The sequence below is a fragment of the Nicotiana attenuata genome, chromosome 8 (assembly GCF_001879085.1).
Source record: "Nicotiana attenuata strain UT chromosome 8, NIATTr2, whole genome shotgun sequence".
In the NCBI taxonomy this organism is placed as follows: domain Eukaryota; kingdom Viridiplantae; phylum Streptophyta; class Magnoliopsida; order Solanales; family Solanaceae; genus Nicotiana; species Nicotiana attenuata.
In genome coordinates this window covers 16,267,487-16,282,836 of record NC_031996.1, presented here as the reverse complement: position 1 = coordinate 16,282,836, position 15,350 = coordinate 16,267,487, and the positions used below count along the sequence as shown (strand labels likewise).

At 34.9% G+C, this 15,350-nt stretch overlaps 2 protein-coding genes and 1 long non-coding RNA gene across 3 annotated transcripts; 2 read left to right on the top strand and 1 right to left on the bottom strand.

Moving 5' to 3' along the window:
* Positions 1 to 3,746, top strand: LOC109230979. The gene is made up of 2 exons (XR_002068735.1): positions 1 to 657; positions 3,478 to 3,746. It is a non-coding gene; the product is annotated as an uncharacterized LOC109230979 (long non-coding RNA).
* LOC109230978 (protein kinase 2B, chloroplastic-like) lies at positions 9,345 to 13,158 on the top strand. Its single transcript, XM_019396493.1, has 6 exons — positions 9,345 to 9,717; positions 10,642 to 10,988; positions 11,067 to 11,202; positions 11,404 to 11,540; positions 11,648 to 11,771; positions 12,530 to 13,158. The coding sequence occupies exons 1-6, from the start codon at positions 9,654 to 9,656 to the stop codon at positions 12,979 to 12,981; spliced, it is 1,260 nt and encodes a 419-aa protein (XP_019252038.1). The 5' UTR covers positions 9,345 to 9,653; the 3' UTR covers positions 12,982 to 13,158.
* On the bottom strand, positions 14,408 to 14,785 carry LOC109231523 (E3 ubiquitin-protein ligase RING1-like). The gene has a single exon (XM_019397182.1). It carries the CDS (start codon positions 14,783 to 14,785, stop codon positions 14,408 to 14,410), a length of 378 nt encoding a protein of 125 aa, XP_019252727.1.

The window sequence follows — 15,350 nt, the reverse complement described above, 5'->3', positions numbered from 1 at the left end:
CCACTTCCAGTTAAAGACCCAAAATTTCCTATCAAACTCCCCCAGTTCCCTCTGGGCCCTTCATATTTCGTCTTTATCTACAAGGAGTTTAGGGTTTCCTCTCTTAACTCGCATTGTTTACCATCAGAGACGCAATTTCCTCTCGGCCAAGAAGAAAACCCATCTCATTTATGAAAAGAGGAGATTTAAAGGAGATAGCAGAGGTCTATATCCCAGAAGTTGAAGTTTGAGTAACATTAAGGTACAATCGTTTTCTTGTGTTGGCTTGATTCAGTTTCTTTTTGGGTCAATTTGACTTTTCTCTTGCACATCACTATTCATGAAAAACTCACATTTCCCGTCAATTCCAATTTGTGCTACCGAAGCAACAAAATAAACAAATTCCGACAATTTCAGTTCTTGCTGACTTTTTATTTCTAGGGTTTCGTTGATTTTCGCAGATATTGTTGCATCGAGGTAAGCTAAAGTCACTCCTTTCTAACTTAGGGTTTCGTTATTACACCGTTTCTGCATTTTGTCAAACTTTTCGGCTCTCTAAACAACTATCGCTTTGTTGCCCTTGAAGTTTTTGGCTCTATTCATTTCTGCTTATAGAACAGGTGGCCGGCCGCGACCAGTGCTACTTTTCTTCAATTTGAGAAAATTTCCTTTGTTGAGGTTAAGTCAAAACTAGTCCTTGTTCTCATGGTTATCATTTGTGTTCTGCTTTTAATGATGAATTTTATTTAGCCACTGAATTGTGTATGTATTGTTACTACATCTAATTAGTTGTTTCCTTACATTTTTATTTCTATCAATTCTTTGCTCTGCTTTTCCTTTGTTTATTTCAATTCATGGTTTTGCTTCTCTTTCCACTCTTGCTGTGCACATGCTTGTGTTTTTCTTTTTGACCTTGTATCTTTTTTCTTGGTATTTGGTTCTTTGATTGGTTTTGGGAGGAAGAAAGAGTAGAAGCAATATGAAAAATTGAAGTACTCTGTTCTGTTTTCCTCTTTGAATAGAATGTAATCTATATGCGTAAAAGGAAGACAGGACATAATGCAGAATATTATTTATATCCTTAATATTAATGTGGCGAGACAAACAATGCAGAACATATTGTATACATTTAGCAGTACAACTCGAAATTGAAGAAGATTGTAGCTGTAAGGGCAGCAATTATTAGGCTAGAGAATGCACCACTCATTTCAGGATCCTCGAGATACCTTCATGCGACACTTTCCATACACCTGTGCAAGACTCCAATTCATTTTCGATAATCATTTGTTTACATCTATGAAAGGATGTCATACTACTGTCTGTGTGGCATGTTGATTTTCTTGCTTATCTATCAAAAGAACACTGTCCTATATGACATGCAATAAACTTATCTGAATGGTTTAGCTTTTCTTTTAGTTGCACTCGTTGTTCATCTTGGTGTACTTTTGATTTTATAAAGGAGTAAAAATTATTAGTTCGAGCCAGAGGATTGTCTCCACCCTGTTGTCTTTCCTTTTACCATTCTAAGCGGCTTTGTGGCTCTTGTACCTACTCAATGTTGAAGTGTTTCATATATCAATATGTATTTCACTTGCACTTTTCCAGTTAGTAATATGGTTTCGATTTTGGATTGCCACTCCTTTATAGAAATCACCGGGTATTTCATCACTTTTGATACTGATATCCTGTTCACATTCTGTGCTTTCTTTAAGGGCTCATTTTTTTTTTCTCTTCATAGGGACCTTCCAGTTACTGACAAAATAAATGTGAACCAACCTTGTGCTTGAATTTCCATGGTATTTGTAAACTGGGTTGGATGACGGATCATCTTACTTGTGAAGATAGTGACCTTCATAAATTTGAGTATATTAGAAGTTCTCTGGTTGTATCTTTAAAGTTCCATCTCTGTGTCTATCTTGCTGTGTGCATAGCTTCTTCGTTGTAAATATTATTTTGGCTCCTTATATTTTAAAGGCTGTTAAATATTCATACTTTTCAATGTCCGAATCATATGTAAGTTTTCCTTTCAGCCACGACTTCTTTCAGTCAATGTATCAGATTCCATCTGATCTTGTTGAAGGATATGCGTGATTCCTCTTCCTTAAGTGTGATGCTTCCATATGCCAGCTTCAATACCACATCAAAAATTAAAATAATTTGGTTGTTTGGTGCTGCCTCTCCTATTTAACATTGAAGCACGTATCTCATAATTGATAACATCCAGAGTGTTGGCACTTATCTTATGCGATTACACAAGACATTCTTTTCCCATGATCGAAGAAGTGTTTCTTCAAAGCTAAAGTGCGATCATGAATCAAGTAATGTTACAGCTTTTGCCTCTTTGCATTTGGCATACAGTTGGGCTATTAGAGGTCATTCCATGATCATCTTAGCCTCCATCTCTAGCAGCTTCCGTATATCAGGATACCTGCACCTTTTGGTACTCTGTGGTTAAATTAAGTTTCTTAGAAGACTAGAATGATTCAATGAAGACATAGACATATGGGTAAGAAGTGATTTAAGACACTTGTAAGTTGCATGGATTAAGTTTGTTGTCAAACCTTTTAATACCTGATGATCTTCTTGTTTAGAAACCAATTAGAAATGAGCAATTGTATCACTTGATCAGAAGTGCTAATCGGGGGAACACTAAAGATCACATAATGTTGTTTATAGAGTCACAGTTGTAGGCCTCATAAGTTGTACCAGAGGAATTACACTGCATCTATTGACTGCTTATGTGATGTGTATGCCTAGTTTCTTCTTTCACTTATCACTTCTTGTTCCAGATTGTTGGCCATGCATTTTCCCATCCAAAGCTTCTGACTTTGTGTGATCAGTGAGACACCAAAGAATTGCAGAGCTAATGATCTTTTTTAGTAAGAAGACCACTTAGTGATACTTACACTTTGCAACTAGGCTTAGTTACGACTCCTTGGTAGCTCATTTATGTTAGTTAATTTTTAACACTTGTTTCTGAAAATGAACAAAGAATATGCGTGTTGCCTGAATGTTTGTTCACCTTTTAGCATGTGGGAGTTCACTTTGCAGTTCACCATCTAGTAGTTTCACTTTAAAATTAGTAAATTATAGTTGGAAGAGCACCTTTTATGAGAAACAGAGAGAGAGCATAGTGAAAATTAGGACAATCTGGAAATATAAAACATGACTCATGTTTATACCATCAACTCAGGAATTATTTCAAATCGTAATGTTTTCAAACTATACTTCCATCAACGTGCACTATGATATGGTATTTAGGAAGTTTGTTCTTTTACAGAGAATACAATTAGTAAATAATCAGTAGAGAAAGTTTTTATTCCTTATATTTTGCATTTGTTGTTAATATGTGTTGATTAGTTTTAATATTTAGCACTTACACGTGAAAGATTTAGCCATCATTATTATTGTAATATTTAAAAACACATTGGCATGATTACATCATTTCATTTAATGGTATCTAAATTTCTAACAAATCACCCTGAATTTCTTTTGTAGGTAGTAACCAATACGCTGAAGATAATAATGTGCCTTCCTATGAAACTGTACAAAAGGAGCCGCACTTGGTGGGCAGCCAATATTATCTTGTTATGAAAGTTTGTTGCTGCATTCTAAGGTCATATTCTTCAAAAGGAAATGAAACTAGCCAAGGACGAGCTCGAAGACATTTGGATTGTGTTGTTTTTTTCTGGCATTTCATATGTATAGAATTCCTATTTATTATGAATTTTTAATAAAATGTTCCTTGATCATTCTGTTTGATAGAAGTTTTAATGGTGTCTTTTTAATATTAATGAATTTCTCTAATTTGTGTAATATTAGTTTAAAATATTGTTGCAACTTAATAATTTTTAAGAAGTAGAATCAGTTGGAAAAATCGGTTTTAGGGGCGACCAATTTTGTCACTAAAAATAAGTATTTGTGGCGACCAATATTGTTACTAAACATAATCTTATTGTGGCGATCTGAACAGCCACTAATGGTATGATCACTTTTGTGGCGACTGTCGTCGCTGCTAAAAGTCCATCATCAGCAGCGACCTATTCCCAAATCTACTGTGTGGTTGCATGTTTTCTTTACTTGTTGTGCGAGTTACGTCGCCACAAAATGTATGTTTTTGTGGCGACATCCAAGAGTCATCACAAGTAACATTCAGTAACGGTGTTACTTGGAGCAACCATAATGTCGCTACTAAATGGTTTTAGCGGCGACTTTTCATGCTTTAGTAGCGACTTTGTCGCCACTAAAAACTCGATTTCTTGTAGTGCTCCAGGAAAATAAGATCCACAGTCGCTACCGAGCATGATCTGCGCCGCAAGCCCCAACTGATGGAAGATATTTTGGCTCCCCGTTTTTCTACTTTAACCATTTTTCCTTTACCCTCGATTCTATATCCCACTCCAGCTTGATTCCCTCTGGTTCGGCCGTGCTCGAGACTTGTTATATCATTTGTCCATTATTGGTTCCGATCTGTGGGTATCTTCGGTCTCACTTGAGCCAGTAACATATAACGTCGTTTCTCGTCTCACAATGGGAAATCGGGGGTAACTTTATCCTCGATTTTAACCGTATGCAGATAGTCCCGTCATTTCTCGGAGAGTAGAATACAAAAGTGATGAGAAGTGACTAATTGACCCTGGTTCCTTCTCTCGTAAATCATGCTCAAGCTGACAAATCGAAACGTCCTATCAGTCACGTCGCTCTGACTTTGGACACAGGTCAGTCATCGGTTGAACACCCTCGGCTGTTACCAAATTCAAAACGTCTTGCAATAATTACTCCTTCCCAATAAAAGTTTCGATTTTTCACTTTCACTTTTTTGCTTTCTGTCTTCAAATTTCCCCAAGTTACCTTCGAACTTTTCATAGCTTCATCCGTTTGTTGCTCCTTCAAACCTTCACAATTTGTTCTTCATATCTTCATAACAGATCTTCAAATCCTCATATCAGATCCCTAGATATTCATATTCTCAAATAGGGTTAGGGAAGACTTCAAAATCAGTACCTCAAAACACTGCATCGCCGACCTCTTCTTCGGCCACTGGCACCAAGGCTGTGCATCCAGTAGTAGCCCCGGGACCTCCTTTTTATCCCCGGTGGCTGCTCCATAGATAACGATTTCAAAGTCGAGAAAGCCTCCGCACAAGGAGATCATGGTGAGGAAGCGTGGAGGTATGCCTGCTCCATTACACCGAAGACACTCATGGCTGTCCGAGAGGACTGCAAATGGGACGACAAGGACGTAGTCGTTCCCAGTGCTGGGGAAAACTGTTTACCCCTTAAAATGGATAATAATTAATTCTTGTACGCGATTTAAATGATATGTGGTTTAGTTTAACATAAATGATCAAAGAACAATAAATAGTTGAATTAAAATGAGATAAAACGATCAAACCAATGTGGCGTTGTAATTATGCCTTATGTTCAGCTTAAATGCCAACGATTGGTCTCGATTGAGCCCTCGAGATAGAGCTTGAATCCGAATAACGAGTGAACAACTGAAGAACACTTAAAAAAAATATTGAGAGCCAAGTAAATTTTATTGCCTTAATTATTCGTGTAAAACAATGCCCAAAAAATGAAAGGGTTCTCTTCTCTATAAAGCAGAGGAGATTTAACCCTAGTACAAGTCTAAATAAGGTAAAAATCTTTTCCTTCCTTATCTCCCACACAGTTCGATACCGAGCGTGATCCGTGCTGCAATCCCCGGCTGATGGCGGATATTTCGGCTCCATGTTTGTCTCCTGTAACCGTCTTTCCTTTACCCTCGATTCTATATCCCACTCGAGCTTGCTTCCCTCCGGGTTTGGCCGTGCTCGAGACCCGTTATATCATTCGTCCGTTCTTGGTTCCGATCTGTAGTTATCTTCGGTCTCACTCGAGCCAGTAAGAAATAACATCGTTTCTCGTCTCACAACGATAAATTGGAGGTAACTTTATCCTGGATTTTAACCGTATGCAACATATATGATATTTGGCCAAAAGCTACTGAATTCTCGTGGGTCAACTGGCTAACTTAGATTGTCAAATACTCCACATGAATGGAATTTCTTTTGTGCATGGTTGCCTTAAAAAAAGTTGCCTCAGTAAACTGTAGTCCACTCTTTCCAAGAAAAAGAAAAAATTAAAATTTTCACATATGAGTATCATTTGCCTCTCACTTCTCCCCTTGGCTAAGAAGTTTCTACAACAATAAGGATAATAGTAATTAAAAAATCATTAGATTTATTTAAAAGGACTATTTCCCTTGAATTTAATAAATCCAATTGAAGTATGAACTCTATTTTTTGAAGTGGGAAAAATAATTTGCAGGCTGCATCAAGAAGAAAGTGTGAGGTTGAAGTGGATTCGAATTAAATTTGTCTTGGCCAGATTCAGACACTGCTGGACTTTCACTGTCAGTCAACGAAACTTGTTTTTAAAGTATATTGATTCAGCCACTAGTTTATTGATTTTTGTATAAGATAAAGTATATTAATCAAAATTATATTAAATTCCTTGGTGGTACCTGCTGATTGCACAAAAATGGAATATCTTACAGGAGTATATGCTTTGCTTGCCTTTTCAAAAAGCGTCTTGTAAATAAATTAATTAAATGTTATCTACGCCCTCCAAAAAGGAGAAATGACTTTTCCAGCCCTGAAACATACAGATTCAGGATTTTAGTCAATTAATAATTTATACGTAGTTAATGAATTTTTTAAGACAAATACAAAATATGAATCAAAAATATTAAATTCGGCCGAACTCGCAACATAAACTTTAGTTCCGCCCCTGACAGTTGTCATGTTCTAAGTCAAATATTTAATATGTGAACTAAATATTTTTCCTCCTCCAAAATTCCATGATTTTTGGGGACCATTTTATAAGTTTAAACTCAACCTTTTATGCTTTCATTTTCCAGGACAAGAAACACATACACATTTCTTCTTGCAATTGCTCTCATTTATTTCTCAAGTTTTACACTCACACATGTTTGTGTGCTTTTAATTTCCTCAAAAAAAAAAAAAAAAAATTCTTTATTCCGTAAAGCTACTACACATTAACACTAAGGATGGACGGTGTGTGGAGTATGGACAAGTCACTCTATCTAGTTATATACATACACATTTATTATTGGTCCTTTTATGTCTATTTTTTTATTTTTTAAGTTGTTTGTTTCTGAAACATGTATATAACTACATGCTAGCCGTGTCTCAGACTTTGAACATAAAAACGTGTGTAATGTGTTCGGCAACAAATTACATTAGTTTCTGAAAACGACTAAAAGCTGTAGTCCTCATGTCCTTTTTAGTTATTAAGATTATTAAAAATAATTAATTCAAAATGATTTTTAGTTTAGAAAATCAAGAAAAATTAATTAAATTTTTGACTTTTATCCTTACTCAAATTACTAATGTGAAGAGAGATTAATATAGTGAATCCTTCTAGCTAATATCTTCTTCATTAGAGCCATGCAAAAGCCAAACATAAAAAAGTAAAGGGACATACCGACCTCATTTTGTTGTATAAAAATGCTTTTATTTTGTTTGCAGGAATATAAAGATTGTTTTCTAACTTCTGATACTCGTATGTTTAACAACTGTTTCATATTGAAGTCAAGTCACCAGCAATAATTTATAGAATCTAGAAATTCGAACACTTTATTCACAATTATCTCTTTGTTATATTTCTACGTGAAAATCTCATCTTCCCAAGAGCAATCTAAGGATCCGTTTGTCCATTTCTTTTTTTTTTTTTCCGAATTTTTTTGTCAAAAATGTGTCTGTCCATAAAATTTTGCAATTAGTTTTTGAAAATTTTTCAAAAAAGAGTTTTTTCAAATCAATTTTTTTAATTTTTTTCCTCACTGACAAAACTGTAACATTTTTTCAAATGAAATGCATGTCCAAACATAATTTCAAATTTCAAATGTCATTTAACTCCAAATAATACTTTTTTTTCCAAAAAATTACACCTTTTATGCCCAAACTAGGGGTGTCAATGGTTCGGTTCGGGCGGTTATTTTATAAAATTTATACCATACCAATTTCTCGGTTATTCTATTATGTATAACCAAAATTAGACTTTTCGAAACCGTCCCAATCATGTTGGTTTCACTTCGGTATCGGTACGGTTCGGTTAATTTTCGGTATTTTTTTAAATATCATGTGTAAAACTCACTAGTAGAAGTAGAATGCAATAACATATGTTCTTTTACAGGACTTACCAAAACTTTCTAGACATTTTTACTGTTTAAAGGGTGATGAATTTAAAAAAACATGGAAGATGGCTAGAGTATAGATCCATCAACTATTCGACAGCAACGTAAAAAAACCCAAGTAAAAGCAAAGAAAATATAAATCACACGAGTGGAAAGATATTAACCAAGCCGGGACACAAAAATAAAGTTTATATTAAATATTGAAAAAGATAAATCTAAATTGTATGATAGGAAACATATTCAATACATTGTAGTTTTCTACTCATAATCGCTAGAACACTTTGTGTCTTGCTAATAAAGATACTTGAAATAACTTAGTTTAAGTATAAGTAGCATAATAGATTTTAGGAATTAGTATTTTGAGTTTAATTACTTGTTGGCTTGTAGTAACAATTTTCATAATTCCAAGACCCAATAAAAAATTTAATGTTTATTCGTTTTAAACTTGCTATATAAATATATTTTTCACCTATAAAGTTTATTCGGTACGGTTTGGTATTTTTTCGGTTTATTTTTATAAAATAAAAAACCTACCGTAATTATCGGTATGGTTACAGATTTATATAAAAACCTAAAGAAACCTAAAATTGGTTCGATGCAGTACGATTCGATCGATTTAGCCGGTTTTCAAATATCCATTGACATCCCTAGCCCAAACGCCTACCAAGTGACACACATGTGGGGCTGTTGGTCCTATATTTCTCATTTTCTCTTCAGCTCCTTGACATTAGGCTTTTCAATTATTTGGAATAATATCTATGAACAGTGAATATAATAAGTGTACTTTGTTTGACCTAAATTAATTTACCTACTATATATTTTAGATTATCCTAATTTCTCCACCTTTTTTTTCTAATAACTAACTAAAAAGAGATCAAGTTTTTTTAATATGTGGTGAACAAAATATTTATTTAATAAAATAAGGCAGCATTTTGTTAATTTATTAGTATTAAGAAAAAAGGCAAATACAAGGGGGTTATTTAAGTCATTTCAGAGAAAATTTCTGAAATTCTGTAGATTTGACATGCTGAGTAGGTAGGGGCAAATTAGGAGCTAAAAAAGAGATGACGAGTAGTGACGTCCCACGTTATCATAATGTAGACACGCATTTGTGTCGTTTAATGTATGAATTATGATTAATAAACAAGTGAGAAATGGAAAAAGGAAGCTACTCCCCCATTTCTATATCTCTTCCCCTCTACTTCCTTAATTAATTCCTCTATATTTATCTACTAACTAAAAGCCTTCAACTACTATTCTTAGTAGTTGTTTCATGTGACTCATCTTCATTTTTTTCAACTAAAACGTACCAAACTTTTCAGCTCACATAAATTTTGTACAACCCCCCCAAAAATATCTTGTATTTGGGTTGTGCAAGATTTGACATTTTTGCAGAAATATTGCTGTAAAGACTTGATTTTGGAGAGTTTTTGCTTGATATTTTGTGGGGTTGTCATTTTTTTTTTGTTCTGATGGGGAATTGCATAGGTTCCTCAGCTAGAGTTGAAGCCACTTTGAGCTCTAATACCCCTTCTGGTACTTCACCCTTTTCTGTTTTTCTTGCTCTTGTATGTGTGTGTGTGTGCGTGTGTAGAAGCAGTTAGAAATTGGTTTTTGTGTGATTTTGTTTGCTTTGCTCTTTTTCAGCAGTAAATCTTGATTGTTTTCATTAGTCTTGTTATGTCTCTGAGCTTAGTTAATTGCATCCCTATTTTGTTTTTTCTTCTTTTTGTGGGGTATAAAAGCAGTTAAAGATTGGTTTTTGGGTATCTTTTTTTTCTGCTATATGATGGGTTTGATTTAGTTCTTTGCTTTGTTCTTTGTCAACTGTAATCTTGATTGCTTCCAATTAGTGTATGAGGTGAGTTTAAGTTGTTACTTGTTAGATATCTGATGTGTGGGCTTTATTTTTTCCTCCTCTTTATTGATGCATTTGGTTTGATCAGGAAGTCTATTTATGTTGGTACATAAAAGCATGGATCTTTTTATTTATTTCAAGTTATTTGACTTTTGCAAGATAATTTAGTAGTGAAATTTGTGAGTTTTGGATGCTGGTTTAGAATTTTTATTTGAATTTTGTAATCTCTCTATTTGCTGTTGTCTAGTTGCTTTGTCATCCTTATTTTCGTTTGAACTCAGAGATGATTAGATTGTTTAGAAGTCATTCTCTTCTGCTTAAATGCATCGAACAAATGTATTTCGCAGCGAATAGTTACTTGCAAGTTTATTTCCAACCATCAAGATGATTCTTTTTTATGTCCAGTTTTCTTATGTTTAGGATGCAAAACACATCATAGTAATTTCATACTTAAAGTGTCAACTGAAATTGATGACGTAGCAAAGTCTTTGGCTTGTCTCCTAAAATTAACCACAAGGTGTTGAAAAGGAGAATTTTATTGCAAGAATGCTTATTGATTGTTGAGAATAAACAATGACATTTCCTATGCTTTTATGTTCCAGCTTCTGAAGCCTCAAGATTTCCAAGCAAAACCAGCGATTCTTCTGTTCCGTCAAGCCTAAGTATTCCATCCTACGGAAGGAAAAGCAGTTGTGATAGCATCCCTACTCCAAGATCCGAAGGCGAAATATTATTTTCTCCTAATGTCAAATCCTTCTCATTCAATGAATTGAAAAATGCAACGAGGAATTTTAGACCTGACAGTCTTCTTGGGGAAGGCGGATTTGGTTATGTTTTTAAAGGATGGATCGATGAGCATAATCTTACTGCTGCAAAGCCTGGTTCGGGAATGGTGATTGCTGTCAAGAAATTGAAGCCAGAGGGTTTTCAAGGTCACAAGGAGTGGCTGGTATGTACCGATGCAATATTCCTCCTTTATGAATTATTATTCTCGTTGGCATTGTAATTAATATCAAGTAATTTACAGACTGAAGTTAATTACCTCGGGCAACTTCGTCATCAAAATTTGGTTAAACTCATTGGCTATTGCATCGACGGTGACAACCACCTTTTGGTGTATGAGTTCATGCCTAAAGGAAGCTTGGAGAACCATTTGTTTAGAAGTATGTCAGCTTTCTCCCTCCTCCTTGATTTGGATTTGTCAAACTGCTGTGATTTCATCTGCTGCTTGCCTCCCCGTTTTACCTTTTAATAGTTTTTAAACACTTGTCATGACCAAATGTAATTCAGTTGTCCAGTGGAACTTGTATTATATGTGTATTTACAAATTGGTGGTAACTCTTAGCTTAATCTTTGTTAAACAGGAGGACCTCAACCTCTGAATTGGGCTACAAGAATAAAGGTGGCTATTGGTGCTGCTAGAGGCCTTGCATTCCTTCATGATGCTAAAGAACAAGTCATATATCGGGATTTCAAGGCTTCAAATATTCTGTTGGATGCAGTACGTATCAGACCCTGATCCCCCTATTTGTAAATACGCCTTTCCTTAGGATAAGTTTTCCTGGTGCCTTGCAAAGCTTAAGACATGTCTGGTTTCTGTGATTGCAGGAATTTAATGCAAAGCTGTCTGATTTTGGTTTGGCTAAAGCTGGGCCAACCGGTGATCGCACTCATGTATCCACTCAAGTAATGGGTACACAAGGCTATGCTGCTCCCGAATATGTTGCTACAGGTTAGTAGAGTACCTCTCTGTTTAGCTATATTGAACTTGTAGCACGGCCTTTTGGTTAGAGATCCATCATGCAGGAATTAGGATTAAAATATTTTAAACACTAACTTTTTTGTGATAAGATTTGCTATATCTACTTTACTTTTCATAATTTGGATATGATGGTAATACTCTACCAGCATGGTGGAAATATGTTCTTTGATGTCGTTAATTGCCATGCTATCAGGGCTTCTCTCACCTTCTTTAGCCGAGGGTCTATCGGAAACAGTCTTTCTGCCCGCACAGGGTAGGGGTAAGGCTGCGTACATTCTACCCTCCCCAGATCCCACTTGTGGGATTATACTGGTTGGTTGTTGTTGTTGTTGTTGTTGTTGATGATGTCGTTAATTGCCAGAGAAGAGGAAATATATTGGGGGAATGTGTTTGTATATTTGTTTTTCAGAAAAAACAATGTTATCTCTACTCTTGTTATAGCCTCTTGCTTTACTTGAACATAGAGAAAAGGTTAACGATGTATAGATCTATACATCTTCTTACCCAGACTCCTATGACGCCGCCTACCAATCTTATTTGTCCATAACTTTTGACAAAATCGGTATATTTTCACGTAGAAGAAAGCGCTTGATTTCTTATTAGGAATAAACATAACTCTGTTTCGTGAATATGAATTATGATGATTATTATCCTCTCACGACTGAACAAATTATGCTTGTGATACCATTGTCTATTATCTTGTAACTAATTATCGTGCTATCTTACAGGTCGTTTGACAGCAAAAAGTGATGTTTACAGCTTTGGCGTTGTGTTGCTTGAACTGTTATCAGGCCGACGTGCTGTTGATAACACAAAGGTCGGTATAGAGCAAAATCTTGTAGACTGGGCAAAGCCATATTTGGGTGACAAGAGGAGGTTGTTTCGAATAATGGATACCAAATTAGAAGGCCAGTATCCTCAGAAAGGGGCATATACAGCTGCTAACCTTGCTTGGCAATGTCTAAGCAATGAGCCCAAGCTCCGGCCACGAATGTCTGAGGTTTTAGTTGCACTTGAAGAGCTTCAATCTCCAAAAGGTGCTAGCAAACTCTCACATATCGAGCATAGGGGTATTTCTAGTCCCGTGGCAGTATCGCCTATGAGACATCGCTCACCCCTGAATATGACACCGTCTGCTTCTCCATTACAAGCTTATCAAAAGTCTCCTCGCGGAAGGTGACTGAGAGAATATATATATATTTAGTTGTCATTGTACATTTCACATATATCTACCAAATTTTGTTGTCTAGTATGTATTAATGCATTGGCATTCCTAGCATAGTTCTGTTTTTTTGTTCAATGCTGAAATACTCACTCTGTAGCCTATTCATACGTTGTGTTAGCTCTTGTTATCTAAGCTCTGTTCAAAATCAAAAAATCATAGAAGCAAAGAAACGTTAGTTCACAAAATAGAAAATAATTCCGAGTTCACTAGTTTCTTGTGTGTCGCAAGGAATGTAATCCCCTCACTGTCACTTATCAAACTACGATTCTAGGTTAGCTCATCTAAATATCTTGAACATCTAGCCACTTAGCTTTTGTGCCATTTTGTAACAGTTCAGCCCTGTAAAAATGGTTGCTTTGTTCTGGTAAAAGTGGCTAGGTCACATGTCATTGGTAGGGGTGTTCATGGTTCGGTTTGGACCGGTTTTTCATAAAAAGAAACCAAACCAAGTAAGTCGGTTTTTCAAATATTAAAACAAAACCAAACCAAACCAATTAAGTTGGTATTTTCTCAATTCGGTTTATGTCTGTTTTTCGTTTTTTTCGGTTATTTGTCGGTTTTTTCTTAAATATAAGACATACACTACCAAACACATATTCCGGAGATCACATTTTCAACGTAACACTATCAAATCAATTTCCCTTTGAGAAATCTATTATTTACCAAGATATATTGATGATAATTGAATAAAATAGTGATGAATAATTTAAGGACTCAATTAAAAATATATTATTTTTAACACGAAATGGATTCTTACACTTAATAAAAGAAAACTACCAATCAAACTAGAATGTAAAGGTAAGAACTATACTAAAAGTGCAAACTATTAACATTTACCATTAAATTTTTGAAACTTTATATAAAAATATACATATATATAGGTGTAATAATGAATTTGAAATAGCTACTCCTATAGTCGGTTGTGTTCGATTTTTTTCTGATTAAAACCAAAACCAAACCAAATTTGATCGGTTTTTAAAATTCAAAACCAAAACCAAACCAAACAAAAAAGTATCGTTTTTTTGGGTCGGTTTGGTTTGGTTTTCGGTTTGTTTCGGTTTTTCGGGTTTTTATGAACACCCCTAGTCATTGGTGATTTGTATTCCCATTTCTTCTACTACTATTAAACAGTATGGGAAAAGTACATTACTGTAAAAAAAGAATCTATCTTTTAGGCAAATTGAGGTATTTGTAGTCTTCAAGAACAATTAATATTAAGGATAGAATAGGAAAAAAATAAAATGACAAATAATTTAAGACAACTATTTTTAGAAATCATGACAGATAATTTGAGACGCAGGGAGAAATATCATACAACTATTTGTTTAAAATAAAGTCCAAACATTAATTGGTAGTAAACTACTAATGTTTCTTTTCCTAGCTAGGAGTCTAATTCAGTAGTTGGCATCTCATAACGACAAATAGGGCAACTATGGCCATAATTCTCCAACCAATTGGTAATACAATCTGCATGAAACCCATGTGAGCAAGGCATGCACAATAACTCCATCTTTTTTCCAAACTCTTGAAAACAAATCACACAGTCATCATTTGTACGTTCTTCATCAACCTCCATTCTCTTTAACAACTTCATGGATGACTTACTAGCAGGTACCGTCCCATTGTCGCGCGACGATTCCTCTAATAATATCCTCATATAACCAACATGTTCAATGTTTGATGTTACATGAACGAACATTTCCAACTGACGAAGACCATTGTTAGATTCATCATCAACAATTTTACATATTTTCTCCATCGTATCATGGATCAAAGTTGGTTGATAATTATTCTCAAAAAGGTGCTCGAGATATGACATGGTAAAGCATGTCATGAGACGTGTATAAACAAGGGTAAATTGTGAGATGAAGTGATTTGGTATGAGTTTGATTATAATTATCTAGGAGTTGATATTGTGCGGGGTCATGGGATGATATATGCCAATATTGTTCTTGAGTAAGAAGGTGAAACTGAATGGTTATAGGGCAATTTAATTCTTGGTTTGATTCATGAATTTTGGTAATTATATTTGAGGAGCAATGGTGGTATTCAAAAACACACTCCATGTTCAGAGAGTTAATTTCAAAGTGATTTTAACCCCGTCTTATGTACTTATATATTAGTTTGCGAAGCAAATCCTAGACCTAGTGAACTTAGTTATAGTCCGAATTTGATAGGGAAAAGTTTTTTCTTTCCTAACAAATTAGACCCACAATATAATAAAAGAAAGGAAAAAAAGGGTTAGTGGAATTTCTTTTCCGTTTGGGAGACGGCTTATTACTGTTTGTATTGGAAATTAATATGAGTTTTTAAAGTAATATTGT